The 25,605-nt window shown below is 35.0% G+C and overlaps 1 protein-coding gene across 10 annotated transcripts in view; it reads left to right on the forward strand.

Annotated features, from left to right (window-relative positions):
- ATP11B (ATPase phospholipid transporting 11B (putative)) overlaps positions 1-25,605 on the forward strand; it is a 139,408-nt gene that overhangs the window by 101,947 nt on the left and 11,856 nt on the right. For 5 of the 10 annotated variants that reach the window (XM_019946081.3, XM_019946080.3, XM_019946082.3 and 2 more), the window contains one exon: positions 12,277-12,410. In XM_019946081.3, the coding sequence (XP_019801640.1) occupies positions 12,277-12,410 (134 nt within the window). Of the gene's footprint in view, positions 1-1,206; positions 1,293-4,482; positions 4,583-12,276; positions 12,411-16,587; positions 17,642-25,605 lie in introns of those variants that run through there. The other 5 variants (XR_004526324.2, XM_033855517.2, XM_033855516.2 and 2 more) reach the window with 4 other exon arrangements.

Consider the following 25,605-nt stretch of genomic DNA (forward strand, 5'->3'; position numbering starts at 1 on the left):
GGGCAGACTTTTCCACCTTGCAATATATTACTTAAATATATGTCAGAAAGGTTTGCCTTTTTTCTAATCTTCAGAGATATTCATGATAATAGAATACTACTTTTAATACATTGTCTATTATACTTTTTCTAGACCTTTATGGAGAACATATTTGTCTTGCCCTCTTGGCTATATAAAGTTATATTTCACCAAAATATATTAATGACATCACTTAAAAACTTATTCTTTATAAAAGTAAATAATGATTTATTTACATTTACCCTTAGAAATTTTCTTTAGGCAGAGCATTATATCTTAGAGATTTCTTAATGATAATAAAAGGTGATAATATTAGTCCTTATTACCATTTTTGTAGAACTCTTTTTAAAGGATTACACAGGAAATATTTGATACTTTAAGGCGGACCCTTAGACAAGAAAAAGTTAAAAGTACTTTATATATATTTTAGTTATTTTACCATAGGCTAAATTGATTAAAAATGGAGTTGATTTTAAAAATCAATCATTTTTCTATGTATGAAAGCCAGTATAATCTCCCTTTCTACCCTACTAAATTCCTTTTAAATGATTTGACTGGATGTTCAACTGTGATCTAATCTAAAGAGAAAAAGAATGTGATATATATTTTTAAAATTGAGTCACTTTGCTGTACAGCAGAGATTGGCCCAACATTGTAAATCAACTATACGTCAATAAAAAATAAACATGGAAATAAAAATAATCTAAAGAGGAAATCTCTACTTCCACTCAGGGATTTTCTAGCCTACTGGGGATTTTTTTGTTTTTGTCGAGACAGTATATGGTCATTCATATCCCGTGTGTGACATTATTCTTTCGCTATAGTCAGTAATCTTTATTATTTCAGCCTTGTACTTTCAACTCTGATTTCAAATGTTGAGAAAGTTGTTAGAAAGTTGTCAGCTACTTACTTCATTGCTTACCAAAAGTAGCAAGAAAAATCATATCAAAAGAAGAGTTGTCAGCATTTATTTTGAGCTTTGTTTTTCTGCAGAATAACAATGTGGTATTAAGAATAAATTCTTTTGATAGCAAAGCCAATGGCCCTACAAATGTGTACCATGTATGATATATCCTATTCTTGTAGGGACAAATGTCTTTACAAAGCTTGTCCTGTGTCTGTCTCTTAGGTGATAAATACAGCTCACTGACTTGTTGTATGTCCCATCCCTTTTCTGTCCACTTATAGATGTACTCCAACACAGTCGCTTTCAGTGACGAGTTCATCGCACTGCAGCCATTGTCGAGGGCAAGGAATCAGCTGAGCAAACTTAGGTAGAGTAGGAGGAGTAGAACCTCATTAACTCTTCTGCATGCTAAAGGTCAATTTAAAAATATTCAAAAGATGGGCAGAGGCATGAATTAAGAATGGGGCATTTTTGTTAGCACAGCTCTGTCTCTAATTTGACCTTTATCAATATGCATGTTAAAACCTAAAAAATACATCCATTTCTTTGAGACAAAAATTCAGTATAACAGGACAGAGATCTGTACCTTATTATATATTTTATACCTTAACTACCTTTTCTAGCACAATTCTAATGCTTCTGCTTGTCGTACTGGTACGTAAGAATGCTCCTGCATGTTGAGTAATTTAAGCTACAGAAATTGAAAGTTTTAAGTTTCAGTTACTTGGAAGTGAGAATTGCCCATTTTTTATCTTGCCTTAATCTGTGTTGCAAATACATGTGTATATTTGTCTTTGTACACTGTAATGGCTGCTGAAACATTTCATATCCTTGCTGCTGTTTAGTGCATCTATAAATTGAACAAATACTTTTTTCTTTTACTTTTTAATTATTTTATTGGTATAAATAATTCAGCCCTGAAAAAAAATCACTCTAGATTTCAAGCAGGTTTATTGACTACAAATTATTTTAAAATAATGCAAAAGTGTGTCCTAATTTTTTTTCCTTTTTTTTTTTTGCTTAAACAATAGGTAAGATTTTAACAATACATTTTGTATCTCATATGTATACCTTTATCTCCACAGACAGATCCATTCTGTCAGTTTCCACAAAAAATAATCAGTAATCCGAAGATGTCTTGATGGAAGAGAATGAAAGTTTAAATCCTAGAACTTTTCATATTAAGATACCAAAGCTATATATTAATTTTAACTCCAGTCTGGTTTGAAAAGGAAAAGTAATATAACTGTTTTGTTTTGGCACCCTTCAACTTCTCACCCTGGATTTTTAGTCATATTTTTTTTTAATTCTTTTTTATTCTCAAGGTTTCTAATCCATCTATGTTCACTTGATCAAACAAATGACTTTGACAGAGCACTGCTTAAATAACTTCTTATGTAGTCCTATGAGTTCATAATTTTGAGCTGTTTGAAAATTTTACCAAACCTTTCGATTTTATTATTCCTATTAGCATCAGGATTTTTGAAATATTCTACTTTGAATTACAAAGGTATAATAATTGTAAATGAGTATACAAATGGGTGGTTAAGTAGTAGTCAACTAAATTTCATGTATAAAACAAGAACTAAAATCAAAACAAGCTTGGAAGATTTGCCTTCACCTTTGGTTGAGCCAAATATGTGCATCACATTTTATCTATATGTGCCTTCTGAAAACAGTGTGTATTTATCACATTTTCAAACATCTAATTATTTAGCTCCAAGGCAATAGGAGAGCTCATTATTTAAAAGAACACTCCGGCAAGCACTTCTGTGAGGATTAAGTTTTACATTGTGAATAATCTTAATGTTTTTATTAAATCATATTTTCTCATATCATGGTGGCTCAAATCAAGCAACATTTTTTGAGCAATGATAGACTAAAAAAGAATGATACACGGAGATCATAAATTAAAGAGATCCCACTCTCCTTAATAGTGTAATAAAGTAGTAAGCTTAACATTCATCTATGAAGGAACACAATGAGAGCAGGGTACATGAGTCAGGTAGTGTTTCCCGTAAGCACTGTCCAATCAGGTGGTGTAACAAAGGGAGAAGAGCCCTGTTGGGGAGATGGTGGGCCTGAATGCTAGCACAGCATGCCCTTGGCCCTGCACCCTGTAGATCCTAATGAAATTAGTTCACCTTTCTGAGCCTCTAGGTTCTTCACCTATCAAATGACTATTTTACATACTGTGGTCTATATGCTTACTATCAGCATCAGAGAAAAACAAAAAGAAATACTGTGCTCAACCAAAGGCCAGGCAGAAATAACAATTGCTTACATGAGTGGTGAATGATCACTGGATGGGCATTTGCTCATAGCTTCATGAAGAACAAGTGTCCACAAACATCTGTCTGTTGATGCATGCTGTGGATTTTGAATACATCTTGTTTTTGAACTACGTTGAACGATATTCCTGGGTGTGATCCATGGTAGCTTAATTGTTTACTGTTGTGACAGAGAGGAAGATTGTGCATATATCGAATATCTTTAAGAGCTTTCAAATCTTTAATCAGGTTAGTACTTCTTAAGGACCATTAACACAAAACTATCAATAATTTTCTTTTGAATAAAAGAAAACTCATTTTGAGTATTTTACACTCCTTTATCTTATAGGCAAAACTATAATAATAATCTACCTTTACATAAACTTACTGTACTCTTGAAACCAAGGAATTCTACTACTTTATTTTTTATGTATGTAAGAAATTTACTATAGCATTTTTTATAGAAATAATTATTGATTAGTCCTAAGACTGAGAAAACACATAGAAATGAGGGGGAAAATTGTTTTTTATTTATTGAGGACATTTTTTTATAATTTAAGAAAGGTTAAAATTAGCTTGGCTCTAGGCACATACTCCTTAGAAGGTTTCTAATACTTAAAATATAGAGGGAATTCCCTGGTGGGCCAGTGGTTAGGACTTTGCGCTTTCACTGCCGAGGGCCTGGGTTCAATCCCTGGTTGGGGAACTAAGATCCCACAAGACACAGCCAAAAAAAAAAAAATAGGAAAAGCAGAAGAGTAGAAATTTATATAAGTTAACACTCACTTAAAAAATATATTTCAAATTAAGGATTAAATTAATTTTGTTTACTACATCAAGTCAAGCTCCCCCCTACTCTTATGTCTAACATTTGAAAGGCCATATGATTGACCCTTCCACTCTGCTGAAGTCCAGTTAAAGTAGAGAAGTCTTCTGAGAGGGAGCATCAGAGATGCGAAATGGGACATACCTTTGCAATAAGAACCCTAACTCTTAGTGGCAAGGAATTTGTTTAATAGAAGAAATTTAATTTTATTCATGGAAACCTGGTTTTAATTTAACTTTGTGCACCAGAAAATCATGGCTTTTTTTTGTATGCTCTGTTGTATGCTCCTTAAGAAGCTACTATTTGCTCTCTTTTGTGACAGTAAATGAATGTGGTGTTGTGTGAACTTTCATTTGTGCCTCACAGATTGTGGACCCCAACTTGCTATTTTGATTCTAAACTTATATACAGTGAGAGTATTGTTCTGTAATATGAGACTTGTTGCTTTTCTGTCCTTCCAGATGGAAGAAGATAAGGGTTCAGTCAGCTCAGCATATGAATTTGCTGAAAGCAAGCACAGAGGGGAGGACAGTAGGCACCTGCTAGCTGAGGCTTGCAGCCAGCAGGACAGTTCTTACGTGCACTAGGTAGTACTGCGCTGGACCTTCCTGGGGACATATCTGCTAAGTTCTCAAGCTTGGGGCATGCTATGGGAGAACTGGCCTGACATTTCAGTTTTTACTTTACTAATTCCTTCACCATTTCTCATATATTGTTTTTGTTTACCTGTTTTCCTTTTTTATGATCTTTACATTTTTTATATGTCTGTATCTGAATATTTCATTAATCTTCCTTTGGATTTATAGTGTTAAATCTTACTTTACTTCAAATTCTAACCTATTGTCTTATACTCAAGAATTTATTCCTTTTCACTTCTTTTGAAAATATGTCATGCTATTTCTGTTATTTCCCAAATCACTTTTCCCACTTGTAGTTATGTGTCATTTTATACATGTTAACATAGTTAGACACTGAATTACTTATCTAAGTCTACCTCTTGAGTTGAATGGTCAAATGAGTGAGTGCTTAGACTTGGTACTGAATAATTTTCTGTTGACTGGTATTCACCAAACTCTCAGTTCTTACTTTTCATAAACTTTCATAATTACATCTTTGTAATAAAAATGTATGAATTAATGAGGACTTGATTCACTCCCTCTTGAGAATTAAACCCTAACAACCACTTCTAGACCTAATTGGGATATGCAAAATATTTTAATTGGTAGTAACCATGGAAGATAAAAATTCTTACCACTAGTAATTATATTTTTACTTGGGCTGTTTGCCACTTTGTACATTCTAATTACTGGTCAGGAAGGTGCTGTTGTCTTATCTGAGATAACCCTCATAAATGGTGAAACTTTAAAACAAAGCTACTTGAAGATTATAAATCAGACAGTGGAACAGGTACAATAATTTGAAAAAATGTGAATTATTCTGGAAGACATATGTTAAAAATTAGATTCCTTTAGTGAATTGCTGAAAATGGAAAATGTTGAAGATTAATCAACTCCCAGTCATTATTATTATTAGTTGAAAAGAAATTCAAAACAATTCTGAATTTTTATTTTGTTTTGGGATATTCCATATGATTACCTTCATAATATATTTATCTTGTATTTTGCTTTGATAAATATAGAAAGATTTTTAGTTTTTAGAACATGCCCTCATTGGTTACAAGGAAAACTCAGCTGAAGAACTCATTGATTAAAGAGGGGAAGCTAGCTGGGATTTATAAGATGTCCTGGTTAATTCCCAGAGCACATAATCCATTTGGGAACTGACTGTGCTAATACTGTGAAATTATGTCCTCTGCGATAAAAGTTCCCCAAAGATTCAAGCTCAAGTGGATATTTCAAAAGACATGGATATGGTGCTGCTTTACTTTAATATGTCTATTAAAATGTATAGAACAGTTGAGAATTGGGTTCTTAGAATACCCCTGTTCAATAATAGGGGCCTTGTTATGGTTACTTTTACAAAGGAATGATAAGTGAATTCTTTTATCATCCTGTGACATATGGTCTCTCTTCCTATAAACAAGAAAGTAGAAAAGCCCTCAAACCATCGATATGATTTTAGTAAAATTGCTGGAGGTGCTTACCCTGATCTGCAGTTTTTTTCTGCTTATCACTGAATTTTAATTAGTTGAATGAAATATATCTTGAGTATTTCTCGTCTCATATATTTCTGTCTTGGGCATATATTTTGAGATAAAAATCACTTTTTAAAAAGTAAGTATTAAATAATCTCTCTCTCCTATATTTTCTGTCTTGAAACGGCAGTTGTTTCTCTAATCAAAATTTGGTCAGCCTTGCCAAATCTGGCAGAATTATGCTGAGCCCTAAATGTTGCCATGGGCTAGACTCTCCTAGTCATCTCCCTCTATGTCACCCTGCCTCTTAGGCCTTCATTGTTCTGTCACATTTTTGTCTCTGGATTCCTGGCCCTACTCTGGATGCCCTCTTTCCAGCTTGCACCTAGCTACCATAGAGATATCAGCAGGATGCTACGGCTACTGACCTTTCTCATTGTGAACCAGGACGCTTAAGCCCCAGACCTGAAACCTGCCACCACCAACAACAAAAAACATTTTAAGCAGTTTCAACCAACTACAAGTCACCTTCCTCTTCTTGTGTGACAAAGATACATACAGCTATTGCTTCACTTAACAAAGCAGTGAACTACAAAAGGAACAGAAAACCTTAATGGCCTGTATTTAGTTATTGGCCACTAAAAGCTACACTTTTCTGAATGAGTAAAATTTTGTAAACAAATACAATCGAACATTTAAAAGACTAATAATAGTAAGGCAGGACCTAGATGCATATCTGATAAGTGTGACAGTTTACAAAACTAATGTTATTTTCAAATCTGTCCTGACTTATTGAATAGCTTTTTCATCTGGAGGTCAAAATGAAGAAAAATATTAGTATTGATATTATTTCTACCAAATGGTAATGAGATATGCTGTGAATGATTGATACTTAGAAAACTGATTTCTTAACATCAGCTGTGCTGATTAGTTAATTGTTGCTATTCTGATTTACCCTCTCCATTAAATTAAAATCGGAGATTTTATCATTTTTCACAGATAATTCATACTCTTGTTCACCTAAACTACAAATTCCTAGTCAGATACTGTTATTTGGCAATCACATCATTAAAATAAAGGGGCCTCAGTCTTTTTGAAACAAGGAATAAGCCAAGTTTATTAAAATAAGCTTACCTGGGCTTCCCTGGTGGCGCAGTGGTTGAGAGTCTGCCTGCCGATGCAGGGGACACGGGTTTGTGCCCCAGTCCGGGAAGATCCCACATGCCACGGAGCGGCTGGGCTCGTGAGCCATGGCCGCTGAGCCTGCACGTCCAGAGCCTGTGCTCCGCAGCAGGAGGGGCCACAGCAGTGAGAGGCCTGCGTACCACAAAAAAAAAAAGAACAAGCTTACCTAATAAATAGAATTCATATTGTATGCTTATTTTCACACTTAAATTAAGGCAACACATATGGAAATCTCCTTCATTCTGGAGATCCCTAAAAGTCAGTATAGAGGTATTTTATTTATACTTATAATTGGCTTTCAAAATTGTTTATTTTACTTGGTGAAAAAGAAAGGGAAGGGAGTCCAGAGGAGTAAATGTGAGCTTACAGCATGTTTTGGAGAAAGAGGCCTTGAGTAAGCGAAGCAGTTATTTAAATACCATCATTAAACAGGTACCTCTTCCAATTCTGAATAAGAACTTGAAGCTATTAACTTGTTGTGGGGGTTTTATTATTCTTAGCCAAATATGGAAATTGGTAACATTTGATGACTTTTGATCTCACATTTAAAAGAAAATCATTTCCTTAAATGCCTTTTCTTCCCTCCATAATTATAGTTTAAGGCTTCTTTCCAAATATCTCCTTTAAGGCTAAACAAGGTGTTCTTTGATTATGAAGTATATAAAACAATTTTACAGGCAAAAGAACAAATGTGGTCAATAGTTAAATAATTTCTATCTAAACTTAAAGAACTTTATTTGATTTGATAGGGTAAAATGTCATAGGCGTGACTAAAAAACTTAGAAACGTATGACAGTTTTCCAACACTTAGAAAATTTAAGGAAGATTTTTATAGAAGTAACAGGAGAAACTTCTAAATGTTTACCATCATTGATGTGAAAATAATGGAAATAAGAGCAGTGAGCCAGAAGTTATTTCAAAAGGGAAGTTCTATAAAGATGAAAATTTTTATTAGCCATACATACCCATGTTGGATCTCCATAGTTGTTTTGCTTGGCAGCCCTTTTAGCTCTAAGTTATGTGGTTGTTTCTGGGACGTAAATGTGGTGGAGAGTGAGTCTTACCAATAAATCAAAATTTCTGTTAAGTTAAAAGTTACTGTTTAGTGCCACCAGGTAGAGTCTCACTCCTGTTACTTGTTTTCTTTTCTAGTATTTATTAATAGTCTCTTTTTTAAAAAGGTAATGACTCCCTCTCCTTACTTTGAATGAAATGAGATCTAAATGCTCCACCCCCGGTTATACTGGAAGCTATGATATGAGATCAAATATGTATATATGGAAAATGATGGAGCTTGGAGGTTTGCTAGAGAACACTATAGTGTTTTCTATAGATAGCTTTACAGTAACACAGTTAACCAGCATTTTCAAAACAGTTGGGTTTTTTCTTTCTCCTTAGGGAATAAAAAGGAAATATATTTTGCTTAGTTCAGAAGGTGATCTGAAAAAGTCATTTCTTTTTTTTTTTTTTTTTTTTTTTTTTTTTGCGGTACGCGGGCCTCTCATCGCCGCAGCCTCTCCCGCTGCGGAGCACAGGCTCCGGACGCGCAGGCTCAGCGGCCATGGCTCACGGGCCTAGCTGCTCCGCAGCATGTGGGCTCCTCCCGGACCGGGGCACAAACCCATGTCCCCGGCATCGGCAGGCGGACTCCCAACCACTGCGCCACCAGGGAAGCCCGTATAATATTTTTGACATATTAAGATGTTTACTCTCTGTGTTGAGTTGCCCTTAGTTTAATACTTGTCCTTAGGTTTTAAAGTAAAAGGTGATGAATGCAAAGCAGATCCAAACCTAAGCAGTGTTCTGCATGTATGTGGACACTCAAATGCTGCTGACCTTATGGATGTTATCTTTAGTGAATCCCTGTCAGTTGGTTGAGCACCAGCAGTAGTAAAGCACATGTTGTTAAGCTAAGAAGAACCAAACCCCTTGCTCTTTCAAGTTTCTGGTCTAGTTCAGTGCTCCCCAGATAAATGTTGTGAATGACCAGTTTGTTTTCTTGTTTGTTTTGTTGTTGTTCATTTCCAGTTCATCACGGACCAATACTTTTGTAAAATACAATAAAAATGAATTACTAGGAAATGAAATTTGAAAGATAAATAAAATAAGCCCCATTTTTTAAATTAGATTCAACAGTTACAAAAGTATTCTGTCAAATTGCCATAAAATTGTCTAATCTCTTACTCTCACGGGCCAGACGCACTTGTCTCTCATGAGCTAGTAACAGTGTTTTCAGACCAACAGTGATCCATAGATCACACTTAGAGTCACACTGGTCTTTTTGCAAGGGGGTAGGAGTAACAACTACTCTCTCTACACTTAGGCTAAACATGCACTAAATGCACATCATACTTCTCTGCCCACGCAGTTACTCATTCTCTCTGCTTAGCCTGGAATGCTGTTACTCTCCCATCTCCAGCTATTGAAATCCCATCCAGTCTTCATATGCCATCTTTTTCATCAAATCTCTCATGCTCTCCCAGTAATACCAACAACAACAGCTGGGTTTGAGCTTTCCTTTCTCTTTTTCAATATTGTACTCTGCTTCATACCATAATTATAAGAAGGCAGTATAACAGCATGGTAAAGAGGTTTGGGCCCTGGAATCAAACCAAGACTCAAGCCCCAGCTGGGTGAGCATGAACATATTTTTAACTTCTCTGTTTCCTCATCTGTAAAATGTGTATGAGCCTGGTGCCTGTCCAAAAAGGTGGTTATAAATGAGATAATCCATGAGAAGCATCTTATATACTAACTGGCACGTAAGCATTCCATTAATATAACTGCCATTATTACTTGTTCTGGCTTATCTCCCACCCTTTTCTTTATCCTTTACTCAACAGATTGAAGGCAGGGTTGCTGTCCCCTTTAGGAACTAGCACAGTGCCTTGCTCAGTGAAGTATAAGTTGAAGTTCAGTGCTTCTGTCGTTTAAATGATTCAAACAAGAATTGGAGTAGAATCTAGAGAGAAAGAGGTAGTACTGATAGTTGGAGAGGTGGAGGAGGTTTCATAGAGATGATGGTATTTAAACTGAACTTGGTGTTGGGGGTCAGCAGTCTGCCCCCCAATTGGTGACAGGCCCTGACACCCACAGGCAGGGAGCACTGCCTGGTTGGCTGTGTAGAGACTGTACAGGAGCATTTAGAAGTAGAGCAGCAAAGGCAGCCTGATATCAGGTTATAAAGGGCCCTACAGGCCTCTTTGAGGTGTAGTACTTTATCCTTGAGCATGTGGGAGCTCTAAAGTCCTGCTTCCTACAGAGGTTGGCTTTGAGATGGAGGAAGCTGGAGCCCAGTGACCCGAGGAGGAAACTGGGAAACTGGTGAAATCCTGTTACCTAAACCAGCATTTCCTAAAATCTTCCACTGAATATTAATGTTCCTCCTGGTGTTGATTAATGTTCCATTTGGGGAGGGGAGGAAGGGGAGTTTACTGAAAAAAACAAATTTGAGAATTGCACCATGTCTAGCTCTCTCCCTGGAGACTGACCGCACAACCTGACTTACTGACAGTCCTTTACTCACCAAGTCTGTTTAGACATTCCTTGAACTAGTGTTTCTCAAACTTAATTGGCCACAGAACTTTTTTTCGTGCAATGTCTGTAAATATCTCATAATACACAGTTTAAGAAATAGTATCGTAAACAGTCCTAAACCCAAGGGTATTATAATGAAGGAATAAGTAAAATTTGGCTATTTCTCAGTGCTTAGCAGATCCTAGGACATTGATGCAATCAGTTCATTGCCTAACAGGAACCAAGTTGTCTCGCACTGCTTGGTATTTGGCGCATTATTCTGAGCAGGGATTTTGCAGGACCTCACCAGTTGCTTAGGTTCGGAATGCCAGGTTATTTACGTTTCATCATGTTTGTGTCCTCTGTCCATTGTGAGTGTCTCCACAAGTGTCCCCTGTTGCCATGCCTACACTCGACACTTGGTGATTCCCAACCTTTGTGAATTGCAGCACTCTAATGAATCTATTTTTGTTGTTTTCCTTCCTCTATGCTTTTGAAAGATTTGTTATGCAATATGTTATATATGTAAAGGAAAATGAGTGAAAATAAGTTCAAAATGATAACCCTTGAGAAATTTAGGTGTACCCTTGACTGTCAAAACCGGGGTTGGGAGTCATTGGGCTATGTGGTCATACCATTTTTTACCCCTTATTTTAACAGGATTGAAATTATTAGTACTGTGGCTTTAAGTTTTTCTTGCCAGGTTTTTTTATCCCTCAATCAATATAAACCTTGCAAGCTTACAGAAATTAATTCAGTTTTAAATCTAAATAGTACTACTTAGTTACTTCTTTATTTTAATAATGTATCATCAGTTAATTTTTAAAAAGCAAGATGAACTTATTATGGGCATTAGCACTTAATAGTTGCTTAGCAATTTAAGGCAGATGATGCTTTTTTCAAGAATTATTTATGATGTGCATATATATATCTATATGGTGTTTAGAACCTGGCACTACATAAGGTGTTTGCTACTATTGTTGTTGTTATTGTTGAAGACTGGGATTTGGTCCTGCCTGGTTATTTCCCAGTCTTCAAAATAATTTAAACTCTACTTTTCTCAGTTACTAGATATTTTTAATTGAAGTTGCAGGAGCATTTCACCTAAACAAAAGCTCAAAGAAGAATGAGAATTCATTAAGTCTCTGAGTGGTTGATGTAAATAAATCATTTTAATCATAATATATTAAGATATTAAAATGCAAAATCTTTGCAGATTTATATAGTATCCAGGTACTTGTTTTATATAATGATTTTACTCAGCCTCTAATTTAGGACACAGTGCCTTTTAAATATTTTTGTATGATTACTCTTAATTAAAGCCTTCCATACATTTCCATATTATAGAAAACATGTATATATTACTTTTGGTTTTAAAGTGCTTGTTGCAGTTTTTTTAATGCTTTTTGGAATTTCAAATCTATAAATAACTAATATTTTTCTCCTTCAACTCCTTCAGCTTACTGAAACAAATTCAAGTATCAAGTGCTTGGACTCCATGTGCTGTTTCTCAGAAGGAGAAACAGCGTGCGCATCTGTTGGAAGAATGCTGGAACGAGTAATAGGAAGATGTAGTCCGTCCCATGTCAGCAGGTGTGAAATTTCTCTAAGTAGCCTTTGCTGCAGATGAGTATCCTATAAACTGGAACAGGATGAACCTGCATCTCTAGATACCTAATAAATCAGCCCCTGGTTTTACCAACTGAAGCAGGAAGTGTGCTGTTTATTAGCACTCTTTGATGGTACTTCACTTTGTGGCTTTAGGGTGTAGGGGTTTCTTTCACTAACAAAGGAACAGAAAGCACCTTTGAAGAGACTTTTCATGTAATGAACAAAATATCTTGCTTTACAGTCTTTCTCAAATGTGGTGAATAGGAGTGTGTATCTGGTACTCGTTTTATTTTTATAACTTTATTTTTTTGATTATACCTAAATTGTTTTATTTCCTGTATTTGTTTTGCTTGTATGTTTGCTTTTTGTATTTACAAAATAAGCTACACATAATAGTAAAGTCAAAAGATTTTGCCTTTCTTATTCTTCATGTATATTGTCTAGTCACTCATTTGAGACTTTGAGGTATTTATAAACATAAAAGGCTGAAATTCTGCTCTCCTACACCTTTTTATGTGTATAATGAGGTTTTAAAATAAGTTGTGATTTTTAAGTTTTTACTCGGTATTTATGGTCTAATTAAAAGTCTATAGGTTAGAACAGGCTCTTTAAATTACGGTTTAGAAGAATTTTAGTGTTTTTGTCTTCTCCTAAATGTGTTTCTTGAATTAGATTTGCTCTTTTGGATCATAACAAAAATACCATTTTTTGGTATATACCACTTAAATTATTTAAAAGTGAAATTGATTCAATTCTTTATACATTTCCCCAAGAGACATGTTATTATTTAGGGAATATTAAGGAATAGAAATAATTTTTTACACACTTTGGTATTCTTTAGGTGAATGATAACAAAGTCTCAAAGTCAGAGCAGCAGTGCACTCGTGTTCATGAAGGGTTACGGATGGGCAAGAATGGATGGTCATTTCCATTGTCCACAGCGTGCCACATGAATAGTATCACTTTCTACATGTGCCACGCCTGGGAAAAGGTTGGAAAGACCCCAGGAGCAGGGAATAAAGGGCAGAGGAGGCACTACTCTTATCTGTTGATAAGAATTTTTAATATTTGGTTGACTTTATGTTTTAAAAATAATGAGTATGACATCATTCTTGTATCATAGAATTCAGGTAACTTTTACTGGTGAACTTGTTAGTTCCCACTTTGCCTTTAGTTGTGGCCATTTCTTTATGGTACAGTTGCATTTATAAAGAGCATTCTTATGTTAATAACATAATGTCTGTGGTTTCAGACCCCATTTGTTGATTATAATGTGATCAAAAATATTTCCATAATGCTGTGATATTATTTTGTAGGCATTTTTTTCCACATGTAAGAATTACTATGAGCACCTAAATTTATTGGGACTTGTATGTTATGACTTACACAACTGTATTATGAAATGCATTATAAGAAAGTAGTTCTGTCATGTACCCAGGCCAACAAGTGTCCCAAAGGAAGTTCCAGAAAGACCTAATGTATAATATAAGACAGCTTTACTGCACAGAACTAAGGTGGGAATTAGACTAAGAGACTACTGTAGAACTTGTATAGAATTTTTAGAACATCTTTTTCAACACAAAATTCTCTTTAATGACAATATACGTCTTCACTAACTACTAAAAAAAGACTAGAATTAATTTTAAATGATCCCAGAATATTTTTCTGCTTTATATATATTCCCATTTTCTGGATATCAACTATTTAGGTGATGCACCCCATTATTCTTTACATAACCATTTTTATGCTGCATTATCCCTTTTGAACCTGCCCAAGGAATTATGGGATTTATTTCTGCATGTTCTGTTGAAGGTGTCTCTTCTCATCTGTACTTCTTTCCCCTTAAAATTGTATCTCACTTTTTTTCTTTTTTAAGAGTTTTTTTTTTCTAATAAAATGTTTAACAGTAATGAATATCTTATTTGACAGACTATAAATACCTTTCCAATTTTGTCCAGCATCTCAGGTTATGCTGTTGGTTACTACTGTCGTCATCTCCCTGTTTTCTTCAAATGAATAATCTAAAAAGTCTTTTGAGATTTGTTCTATTTTTTTTTTAGTGGATAAAATTATACAATATTCAAAACCACTTGGTGCTTTTCTAAGGGCTATATGAATATTGCCATGGATCCATTAACATTATATTTAAACTTTGAAAAGTCATTTGTTTTTGTTTTTTACTTGTAATTGTTTTAGCGAAATATATTTGGCATTCTGTTTTGCTTTTGGAATAGCGTCTATTCTACATTTCTCTCATGTCTAATTTAAAAGGTAGGGCAAGACTGATACCTCTGTTTACAAGATGTAGAATCCTTTGGATATTTGTTCCATTAACATTAATTAAACATAAGAGGTAATGGTCATCTCCTGAGAAATACAATTAGTGCTTTCATATGACAGATTTCTTTACTAATAAAGTTTTACCATCCAGGCACAAAAATTCTACTTACATTTTACTAATTGATGTTGTCAAAGGAATATGCCATATTGCAAACTCTGTTTCAAAGATAGCATCATGGTGCTACATAAAGGATATGCCATGTTGTACTCTAAAGGGCTGTACTTCAGCAATAAATGCTTTTCTGTGTGAAATTTACCAACAGTTACTTTATCCTAATCAAAACTGTCTTTTAAGTAGAAAGGAGTTAATAGTTAATATGTAGTTCAGGTGTTTAATGTTCTGTCAAATATGATATTTAACAATATGAATGCACATGTGTGCTTTGAAAAGATCAAAAATGAAGGAAACCTTACCTAATAAGATTCTTCTATGTAAGCAATGGTTGGGAAAGAGGAAAAACTAAAATATTGGCAGTTTGGGAGTATTGTTTATAGTTATGTTTTGTCATGTGTGTCTGAGCGTACTTTTTCTTGCATAAATACTTACTCTAAGAAATGTTCATAGTCTTACTCCATTCATTTATTTTACAAATACTGAGTACCTACTATAGCACAGTTGTAGGTGCTAGAGAGACCGTAGTGAGCAAGCCCTTCTTAAACGAAGGTAGATACTGTTTAAGTTTTCTGGAAACTAGTAAAATTAGAGAACCTGTAAACCACTGGTATTGTTGTTGCTTGTTTGTCTTCCTCTTTGCCAACTTTGTAAAGTTTCTAGGTTCCAGTCTTCATTGTGACTGTGCTCACTTAATCGGTTTATAATTGAACTACATACAAACTTTAGTCTCTAGGAAACAGCAGATTTTTTATAAAAGTGAATTTGGGCCATTTTAAGTGCTAATCTCTTTCTCTAACTTCTCTATTTAAGGAAAGTGGGAACCCTGGAAAAAGTTACATAAAATGTATTTATTAAGTGCTTTTTAGTCTTCTAAGAAAGGCCACCTTTAACTTGGTAATCCTAATACTGTCCTTGAAATAGGTTAGGCCATTTTAAGCATGGCAGGCTATTTTTAGTCTTAAGTTATTTTAGCTGAAATTGGTACAGCTGCAAATAAAGTATTATATAATGAATTGCTTATGGCCTTATCATTCAGACAGTAGTTAACATTTTCCAGACCAACAGAGGATCATTTGTTCTCAGTTAAGTGAAAACCCTAGTGACTTCTAGCTGTCTTTGATACCTATTGAGTCAAAACATTTACTTCGTTCAAGGTGTCTTTGATACCTATTGAATTAAAACATTTACTTTGTTCAAGCTAATTAATGCTAAAACCTTTAGAATAGAATTTATACCTGAAAAGAAATAATAATATAATATGAACATACTACTGTTTCATTCCAAAGCTTTTGGTAAGTGGGATTTTTGTTTGTTTGCTTTCGTGATGTCAAAATACAGCCTAGTTGCTTTTCAGTAAAACCAAATGTGCATATACCTCTTAGTAACAAACTTGTTTCTTATTGAATTAAGATTTTAAGAGTGTCTCATGCTTTGCTACCTATAGAAATTGTTTTAATGCTAATGAATTTTGGCTAATATTTTTATATGATGACTAGAGCATTATTTTTCCCAAGTTTTTGTATAATATAATGTTTGGTCCTTCAGTGCTAGTAAGAAGAACTTATCTTTAGCATTTAAAATGCATCAATCAGTGCTTATTTTAATACTCAAATCGCATTTTGGTCCTAAGTTTTAGAGTAAAATTTTTTCTCAATTGAAACATAGGTCCTGGTGAGCCAAACTTTTCTCTTATTGTTACTTTAGATCATGGAGTGCATCGGATCCTTTCTATACCAACGACAGGAGCATCTTGACTCTCTCCACAATGGACTCGTCTACTTGTTAAAGGGGCAGTAGTACTTTGTGGGAGCCATTTCAACTCCTTTCCTAAAATTCAGTGTGATCATCCTGGTAATGGCCACACTACCTCTGCGGAATTACTTTCTGAAATCTCTGGAGTAGTTCATGCCCACTCAGAGTTACAATGGCAAACAAACAAAAAGCATTACCATGCACCCCTGTCAGCTGCCCTCTTAATTTAAATCTGAACATGTTAAAATTTATGAATAAAGAGACATTTTTCATCTCTTTATCTGGGTTGTCCCCGTGTGCTTATGGGACTCCCAGTGGCATTTCAGCCTTTTGCTAAGGCCACTAAATATTTTAACATCAAGGTAGAAAAGGGAGCTAATTCCTAGTTAACTGTATTTTTTAGTATGGCTTGGTTATTGAGTCTTCTGTTTAAATCTGCCTCTATAAATTATGCTGAAAAGTTTGCCTTGAAAACTCTATTTTTTTATTAGAGTTATATTTGAAACTTTTCATGGGAAAAGTTAATGTGAATAGTAAGGAATTTGGTCCCTCAGTGACCCATGTTTGTTCATTCATTAGTGCTTTCTAAGTTCACAGAGCAAATTAGGAGAATGCATTTCCAACCATTATTTGCTGCAGTATGGGTAGTAAATATATACCAGTACCAAAACTTCTCTAAATGTACTGTAACACAACCAGTTAAGTTAACCATATACATGCAAAGGGTATATCATATCTTACCTATAAATCAGGAATCAAGTCCATTCACCAAATTTCAAATTGATGTTTACTATTTTTGTGACAATGTAAAGAACCTATAGTGGGTAAATTAGACACCATTAGCATATTATTATTTAATGTGTTTATCATTGGATCTTTCGCATGCTTTAATCTGGTTAATATATTTAAATTTGCTTTTTTTGTCTATCTGAAGGCTCTGTGTATAGTATTTTACGACACTGTTGTAAATTCAACTATAATCAATAAAAAATCAGTTTGAAAACTATTTAAATATTGCAAATACTTTTAATTACACAAATCAAAATATTAGGATAATTAAATCAATAAAATGAGAAGAGCCTCTTTCTGTAACTAGCTCAGAATTGCTCTTGCTTTTCAGTAAGCTAGCTTTTAGAATAAAGAATTTCAGATGAGAATCCTGTTATTTTTAGGTTAGTATACGTTATCTAACTTACAGCAGACTACTACAGTGAAGTGAAATCTGCCCAGTGTCCCATTATAAGGTGTGGCTATAGAATGTAAATGAAGCAAAGTCTAAAATGCTAAATTATATGGGGTAATGGCTGCAGTAAATTTAAATGCTAAAAATAATTAATCAGGTATGTATTACTGCTGTTAACTCACTGCAGTTCAGTACTTGATTTTCATCCTGAGTTTATCATGTAGATCCAGTGTTGTCATTTGTTTTGATAAAAAGTAATGTTTTAAAACTTGGAAATGATTATTAAAGAACTGTTACTCATCTCTAAGCATATTATTGTGTACATATACATTCAAAATTGTATGGAAATGGTTAAGTAAGGTGTTGCCAAAATTTTCCCTGGAGAATATGATAATTCCTTTCTGTAGGTTTATTGCACAACCCTCCACCCCTTTCCCATTTCATGAATATAAGACTTCTGGAATTGGGCTGGTAGGGGAAGAATGGTAGAATTAAGACTTTACCTTTGTTCACTGGTAAACTGTTTTCTTGCTAATATAACATTTGTCTCTTTCAATAATGTAAGGATATTAGGTTATGAATTTCAGCCTAAATATTAATTTTCATAAATAGCCCTTCTTTAACTTAGATTGAGTTTAGGAAGATACTGTTATCCTGCAAATACAGTAAAGGGATAATGTACAGTGTGTACCCTTACCAGCTCATGTTCCAGAAGAGGAAATATTGCAGAAAATATTCAGTAGAGTATTAGTGGAGAATAATACAGAATTTGCTTTTTCTTAGACTGTCTTATAAAATGTTCATATAACAAAATGACGTTCAGTAGCCCTGCATTACATCTACCTTACAGTGTTTATTTGCCATCAGTTTAACTGACTACTAACACTAGGGAAGGACTGCAAAGCCATCAAGCAGTCTCTGACCAACTACAGCAAGGCATGAGGTCAGCTAGCCTATATGGTGCTCAAGGTGTGATTGATGCAATTTTCTGCGTTCAGTATTTGAAGTTATGTAGGAATTTTATATCTGAAAAAAGTTAATAGCATCCGCTGACATGCTTCTCCTAGTCTGTTGTTCAAAACCTACTCCATTTAAAGGAAGATTAGCTTGTAAGAAAGGGGTTTTCTTCTGTTTATTTAAGAAAGCAACTCTTGTCTACAAACTTGCGGTAGTTTTCTAGTGCTAAATATTCATATTGTAAAACTATTACTGCATAATCAGAAATCTTCTCCCTTGCATATTTCTTTAAAATTCTTTGGAAAGTATGATGTTGATAATTAACTTTTATCTGCCAAAACCAGGGTACGATGCTACATGTGTTACTGCTAGTTAGTGGTCCCAAATCTATTTGCCTCACTTGCTTGCTTTTGCCTAGCCTGAAGCCTGTAGCCCTGAAGATAGCAGCAAGCACCAAGTCAGTTTCCAAAATTGCCTATCAGCTGCTTTAGGTGACTCAGCACCCTGCCTTAGCTTTAGCAAGCATTAGGCTCACCCCAGAAGGAGTAGAATGTGGGCCAGGAGAACTATAGCTACCCAGCCTTTCTGTGGGGTTGAGAAGAAAAAAGGGGAGAATTTAGTTTGAATTTCTCTTAACTAGCCTCCTCCTTGGGTCTTAATCTCCCTGAGGTCCAAAGGCTTCCCAGACCTGATCCAAACTCTGGCACTGTCCTGAGTAGGAGGTTAAACAGAGGCAAATCATCCAGTTAGGGAATACCTTACTCAGACCAGGGTCGTTTCTACCGCGTTAAGATTGTGAAATTGGGCTCCTGTGGTAAGCTTCAGACTCCTATCTGATAGGCAGGAGTCACGGCCACTAAAAAATTTATAATTAATACCAAAACTTTTTAACATATGCTGCTCTGAAAAGTTATTGGGGACTGGGGAGAAAGGGAAAATCATCCATGTTTGTGTTTTTCCTGTAAATATCAATTTGGAGTATGGTACAAGCAGGCATTAATAAGACTAACACACCAAAGAGTTATGTAAAACGTGTTTTATTAATTTTGGTCCCCCTTTAGAGACATTTTTATTTCTATCCTGATGAGTCATCTATTTTCATAAAAATAGAACATTATTAAAGTGCTGTTTATGTGAGATAACCTGAATGATATTCCTGCAAAAAATAGATCATAACTAATGATATGTTTGTAATAATGGTGACTTAGATTTTTATGAATAATTAGTAGTTGGAAATACTGTCACAACACTCAATTTAAAATCTTGGACCTCAGACACTGTGGCTGTCTAATATCTAAATTATCTGCATTGTCAGTAAATGTAGTATACCTATTGTACAGCTCTCAGTAATTTTTTAAAGTTTATGAAATTATATTTATCAAATAAAAATTTTCCTATGTAAGTAAAAGTCTTTTTCCATTATTTGAATGCATTTTAAGCCTCTCTCTGCTCATCACAACCAGCACTGCCAAGTTTTTTTGGGTTTTTTTAGCTAAATTTTTACTACATTTTCCCTCCATTAGAGTACAGAAATTCCATTATGCCTTTCACTAACTGCAGTTTTCAAAAATCCAGAAGTTCTTTTGTTACCCAAGTTTTATAGCTTATCAGTACAGTTCCTGAAAAGCTGTCTGATTCAAATGCACCAACTGTAAAGGCCAACACACTTCAACTAGAAAGTGTATCATTCATGAAAAACCAGCCAGTGTAAATTTGGAAATGCCTTAGTTTAATAGAAAATATGTGCTTTCTGGGACTTCCTTGGCGGTCCAGTGGTTAAGACTCCATGCTTCCAATTCAGGGTTCAATCCCTGATCGGGGAACTAAGATCCCACATGTTGCATGGCACGGCCAAAAAAATTAAAGTTTTTAAAAATGTGCTTTAAAATATAACATTTAAAAAATATATATAACATTTATTTCTAAAATATTCTAACCTAATGATCAGTCATCGTTTCTAATGCTTCTTCAGTTGCCACGTAATTATTTCATCTACGTTTATTAAAAAGGTAAGCTGTTGTTTTTGCGTGTTAGTATTTGCAAAGGGTGACAATGTATATAATATATGTATTTTTATTTCTGAAATGAAACAAGAACATGATCCTGGACAAGTCAGTTTACCTCGGCATCTGTTTTTATTTTAAAAGGAGTTGAGGGTTTGGACTATCTTTAGGGTACTTCGGTCTTTAACTTTTATTGTACAACATAATGAATCATGTTCCTTTTTTATATATAAATTTATCTTTGGCTGTGTTGGGTCTTCGTTGCTGCGCACAGGCTTTCTCTAGTTGCGGCGAGCAGGGACTACTCTTCGTTGCGGTGCGCGGGCTTCTAATTGCAGTGGCTTCTCTTTGTTGTGGAGCACAGGCTCTAGGCACACAGGCTTCAGTAGTTGTGGCACGCGGGCTCAGAGTTGTGGCTCGCAGGCTCTAGAGTGCAGGCTCAGTAGTTGTGGCTCATGGGCTTAGTTGCTCTGCAGCATGTGGGATCTTCCCGGACCAGGGCTGAAACCCGGGTCCCTGCGTTGGCAGGCAGATTCTTAACCACTGCGCCACCAGGGAAGTCCCTGGATCATGTTCTCAATGAATAGGAAATTTAGGGCAAGAAAGTAAAATTTTATGAGCAGCATTTCACTAGAAAATTTAGTGAATTCGAAAACAATTCAAGTTTTATTTTGAAGAGTAACTGACTCAAAGAACAAAGCTGTTGTAAATTGAGGTGAGTTCACATGTCTGTGTGAACAACTGTCTTTGGAAGTGGCAGATCTGATAAAAATCTGATGTCAGATTGTTTTGTGTGTGTGTGGCTGTGTTAGGTCTTCATTGCTGCATGCAGGCTTTCTCCAGTTGCAGCCAGCAGGGGCTACTCTTCGTTGCGGTGCACAGGCCTCTCATTGCAGTGGCTTCTCATTGCAGAGCACGGGCTCTAGGCATGCAGGTTCAGTAGTTGTGGCATGCAGACTCAGTACTTGTGGCTCGCGGGCTCTAGAGCACGGGCTCAGTAGTTGTGGCGCACGGGCTTAGTTGCTCTGCGGCATGTGGGATCTTCCTGGACCAGGGATTGAACCCGTGTCCCCAGCCCTGGCAGGCAGATTCTTAACCACTGCACCACGAGAGAAACCCCGATGTCAGATTTTTAATACTAATTTTTAAGGTAAAACGGTCTGTATTCAAGTAAAATCTGTAGACAGTGAAGTGCAGAGATTTTAGGATTACGTTCTATTTCTTTTGACATTGTATACATCTGTGTGATCCTAATCCAAGTCCAGACAGAGAACTTTTCTATCATCTCAGAAGGTGTCCAGGAAATGTATTTCTCTCCCTTTCTGCCCTTGGCAACCATTTTTTTCTGTTATCTATTGTCATAGATCAGTTTCTTGAATTTCATATAAATGGAATTATACATGTTCACTTTTGCATCTGACTTTGTTCACAATGTCTGTGAGGTTCATACATGTTGTTGCATATATCCATAGTTTGGAGGGTTTTTTCCTACTCTGTAGTGTTCCTTTTCATGAACATCCCACAATTTATCCTTTCTCTGGTTTATGGACATTTGAGTTATTTACAGTTTGTGGTGATTACAAATAAAGTTATTATGAACATTCTTCGTGGACGTGTTTTCATTTCTCATTAAATAATGAGTAGAATTTCTGGGTCATAAGGTAGGTTTATGTTTAATTTTATGAGAAACTGCCAAAAGTTTTCCCAAGTGACTGTAGGTGCCATTTTATGTGCATTTGTGTACAATGAGAGTTCCAGTTGTTTTATTATATCTCATGATTTTAATTTGCATAACAAATGATGTTTAACTCCTTTTTATATGCTTACTGACAATTTATCTTTTTTTTCTGAAATGTGTATTGAAGGCTCTGGCCTTTTTTTTTTTTTTTTTCATTAGGTTGCTTGTCTCATTACAGAATGGTTGGAATCCTTTTTATAAGGATGTTAGTAAGTTCTTTGTCAGATGTATGTATTACTAGCATTTTCGCCCAGCCTGTGCTCTGCCTGTATATTTTCTTACTGGTGACTTTGGGGAGCAGGAATGTTTTATTTTGATGAAGTCCATTTTTTTTCCTTTATGGTTATGTGTTTTTTTGTGTCTTATCTAAAATATTCTTGTCAACCCCAAGTTCATGAAGATAATTTCCTATGTTTTCTTCTGAAAGCAGCCTCTTACATTTAAGTCCATGATCCATCTCAAATTTACTTATGTGTAAGATGTGAGGCAAGGATTGAGGATCTTCCTTCCTCCCAACCCCCATAAGAGTATCTATTTGGTTTAGCTCCATTTGTTGAAAATGTTCTCTATCTCCATTGAATTCATTTGGTGAATTCGTTAATTCATCAAATTAGCTGACTGGGGAATTCCCTGGCAGTCCAGTGATCAGGGCTCCGTGCTCCCACTGCAGGGGGCATGGGTTTGATCCCTGGTTCGGGAACTAAGATCCCACAAGACACGCAGTGTGGCCAAAAAATTTATAAAATAAAGTTAACTGTATAAATGTGGGTCTATTTCTGGACTCTCCAATTCTGTTCATTTGTCCTTACACTGGTAGCACACTGTCTTAATTACTATAGCTTTATGCCTAGCTTTGAGATAAGGTAGTTTAAGCCCTTCAACTCTGTTGTCAAGATTGTTTTGTCTATCCTAGGTTCTTTGCATTTCCATATAAATTTTGGAATCAGCTGATCAATTTATTTTAAAAAAATCCTGATATGATTTTGATTTGGATTGCTCTGAATTTATATGTCAATTTTAAAAGCACTGGCATCTTAATATTGACTCTTCTAATCCATGAACATGATATATCTCTCCATTTATCCTAGGTCTTTTCTAAAGAAGGTTTTGTAGTCTTCAGTATAGACATCTGGCAAATCTTTGTTAAACTCTTAAAATTTTTAAGGTTTTTGGTGCTGTGGTAAATAGAATTGTTTCTTAATTTATCTTCCAGTTACTCATTACTGTTATACATAAATGCAATTAATCTTTGTGCTTTTTACTTTGTAACTTAAACCTTGCTAAATTCATTCAATTTTTCTATTTTTTTTAACTTGTGTAGAATGCTTTTGATTTTGATGTAAACAGTTGTCATCTGAGAATTCAGTTTTTTCAATTTTCATGCCTTTTGTCTCTTGTTATTGCATTATTGTACTGGCTAGAGCTTCCTGTACAATGTTAAATAGACATGGTGAGAACCATGAGGTGTTGAGTTTTGAAAATGTTTTTCCTCCATTTTTCAAGATGAGCATACGGTTTTGTATGTTTTAGCTTGGTACTATGGTGAACTATTTTGGTTGATTTTCAAATGTTAAACCAACTTTATATCCCTGAAATAAATTTCACTGGGGTATGATGTGTTATCCATTTATATATTGCTGTTTGATATGCTAATATTGTGTTAGAGGCTTTTGTATCCATGCTTATGAAGGATATAGATCTGTGATTTCATTTTCTTATACCATCTCTGTCAGGTTTTGGTATTAGGGTTATGCTGGCCTCACAAAACAATTTGGGAAGTGTTCCCTCCTCCCCTTTTTTGGAAGAGTTTATGAGGTTATTATTTTTTCTTTTAATGTTTTGAAGAATTCATGTCATCTGGACCACTTAGAGGGGCTTGGGGGGTGTTTTTTTTGCAGGGGGGGAATATTGTGGATCACAAATTCAATTTCTGAAACAGACACAGGATTATTCACATTTTCTGTTTCTTTTATGAAATTTGGTAAGTTGTATCTTTTAAGGAATTTGTCCGTTTCATGTAATTTCCAATATTTTTGACATAAAGTCCAGAATATTCTTTGATTATCCTTATAGTGACTATAGGATATGTATTGTTTTTGCTTATTGGTAGCTTTTTTCCTAGACTTTTTACCTGACCAATCTTGCTAGGGGTTTGATCAAGTCTATTAATTTTTTCAAAGAATCAACTTTAGGCTTTGTTAATTTTACCCATTTATTTTTATTGCCCTAATGCTCTCATCTGTATTATTCCTTTCTATTTTGATTTTGTTTTCTAACATTTATTCATTTATTTATTTGGCTGCACTGGGCCTTAGTTGCAGCACACAGGCTCTTTGCAGCGTGTGGGATCTTTAGTTGCAGCATGCGGGATCTAACCCGGGATCGAACCCATGCTCCCTGTATTGGGAGCAAGGATTCTTAACTGCTGGACCACCAGGGAAGTCCCTCTATTTTGGTTTTAATTTGCTCTTCTTTTATGGCTTTTTTGAAGCTTAGATAAATTGATTTTTAACCCTTTTTAATAAAGACATTAAAACTACACATTTCCCTCCATGTACTGCTTTAGGTGATTCCCACAGATTTTATCCTTTCATTGTTATTCAAATCAGAATATTTTATTTCCTTTATGATTTCTTTTTTGATCCCTGGATTATTTAGAGGTGTTTTGACTTCTAAATATTTGGGGGATATACTTTTTTTCCCTTCCTAATCTTGTTTCTTATCTTAAAGGGAATGCATCTAAGGTTTACCCATTTAGTGTGATATATACTGTAGAGTTTGAGTATACATAGCTTTTCCCTCATTAAGAATATTTCCTTCTATTCCTAGTTTACTAACAATTATAGATAGGTGTTGAACTTTGCAAAATGATTGGTTCAACTAAAGTTATCATGAAATGTTTTACTCCATTATTTTATTAATATAGAGAAGTATATTGATGGATTTTTCTGATATTGAACAATCCTTGCATTACTGGCAGAAATCCTGCTTGTTCATGATATGTTATTTTTAGTGCTCTGTTGGATTCATTTAACTATTGCTTTATGTAGGATTTTGAATCTGCATACATAAACAAAATGGGCCTATAA

The sequence above is a fragment of the Tursiops truncatus genome, chromosome 4 (assembly GCF_011762595.2).
Source record: "Tursiops truncatus isolate mTurTru1 chromosome 4, mTurTru1.mat.Y, whole genome shotgun sequence".
Classification (NCBI taxonomy): domain Eukaryota; kingdom Metazoa; phylum Chordata; class Mammalia; order Artiodactyla; family Delphinidae; genus Tursiops; species Tursiops truncatus.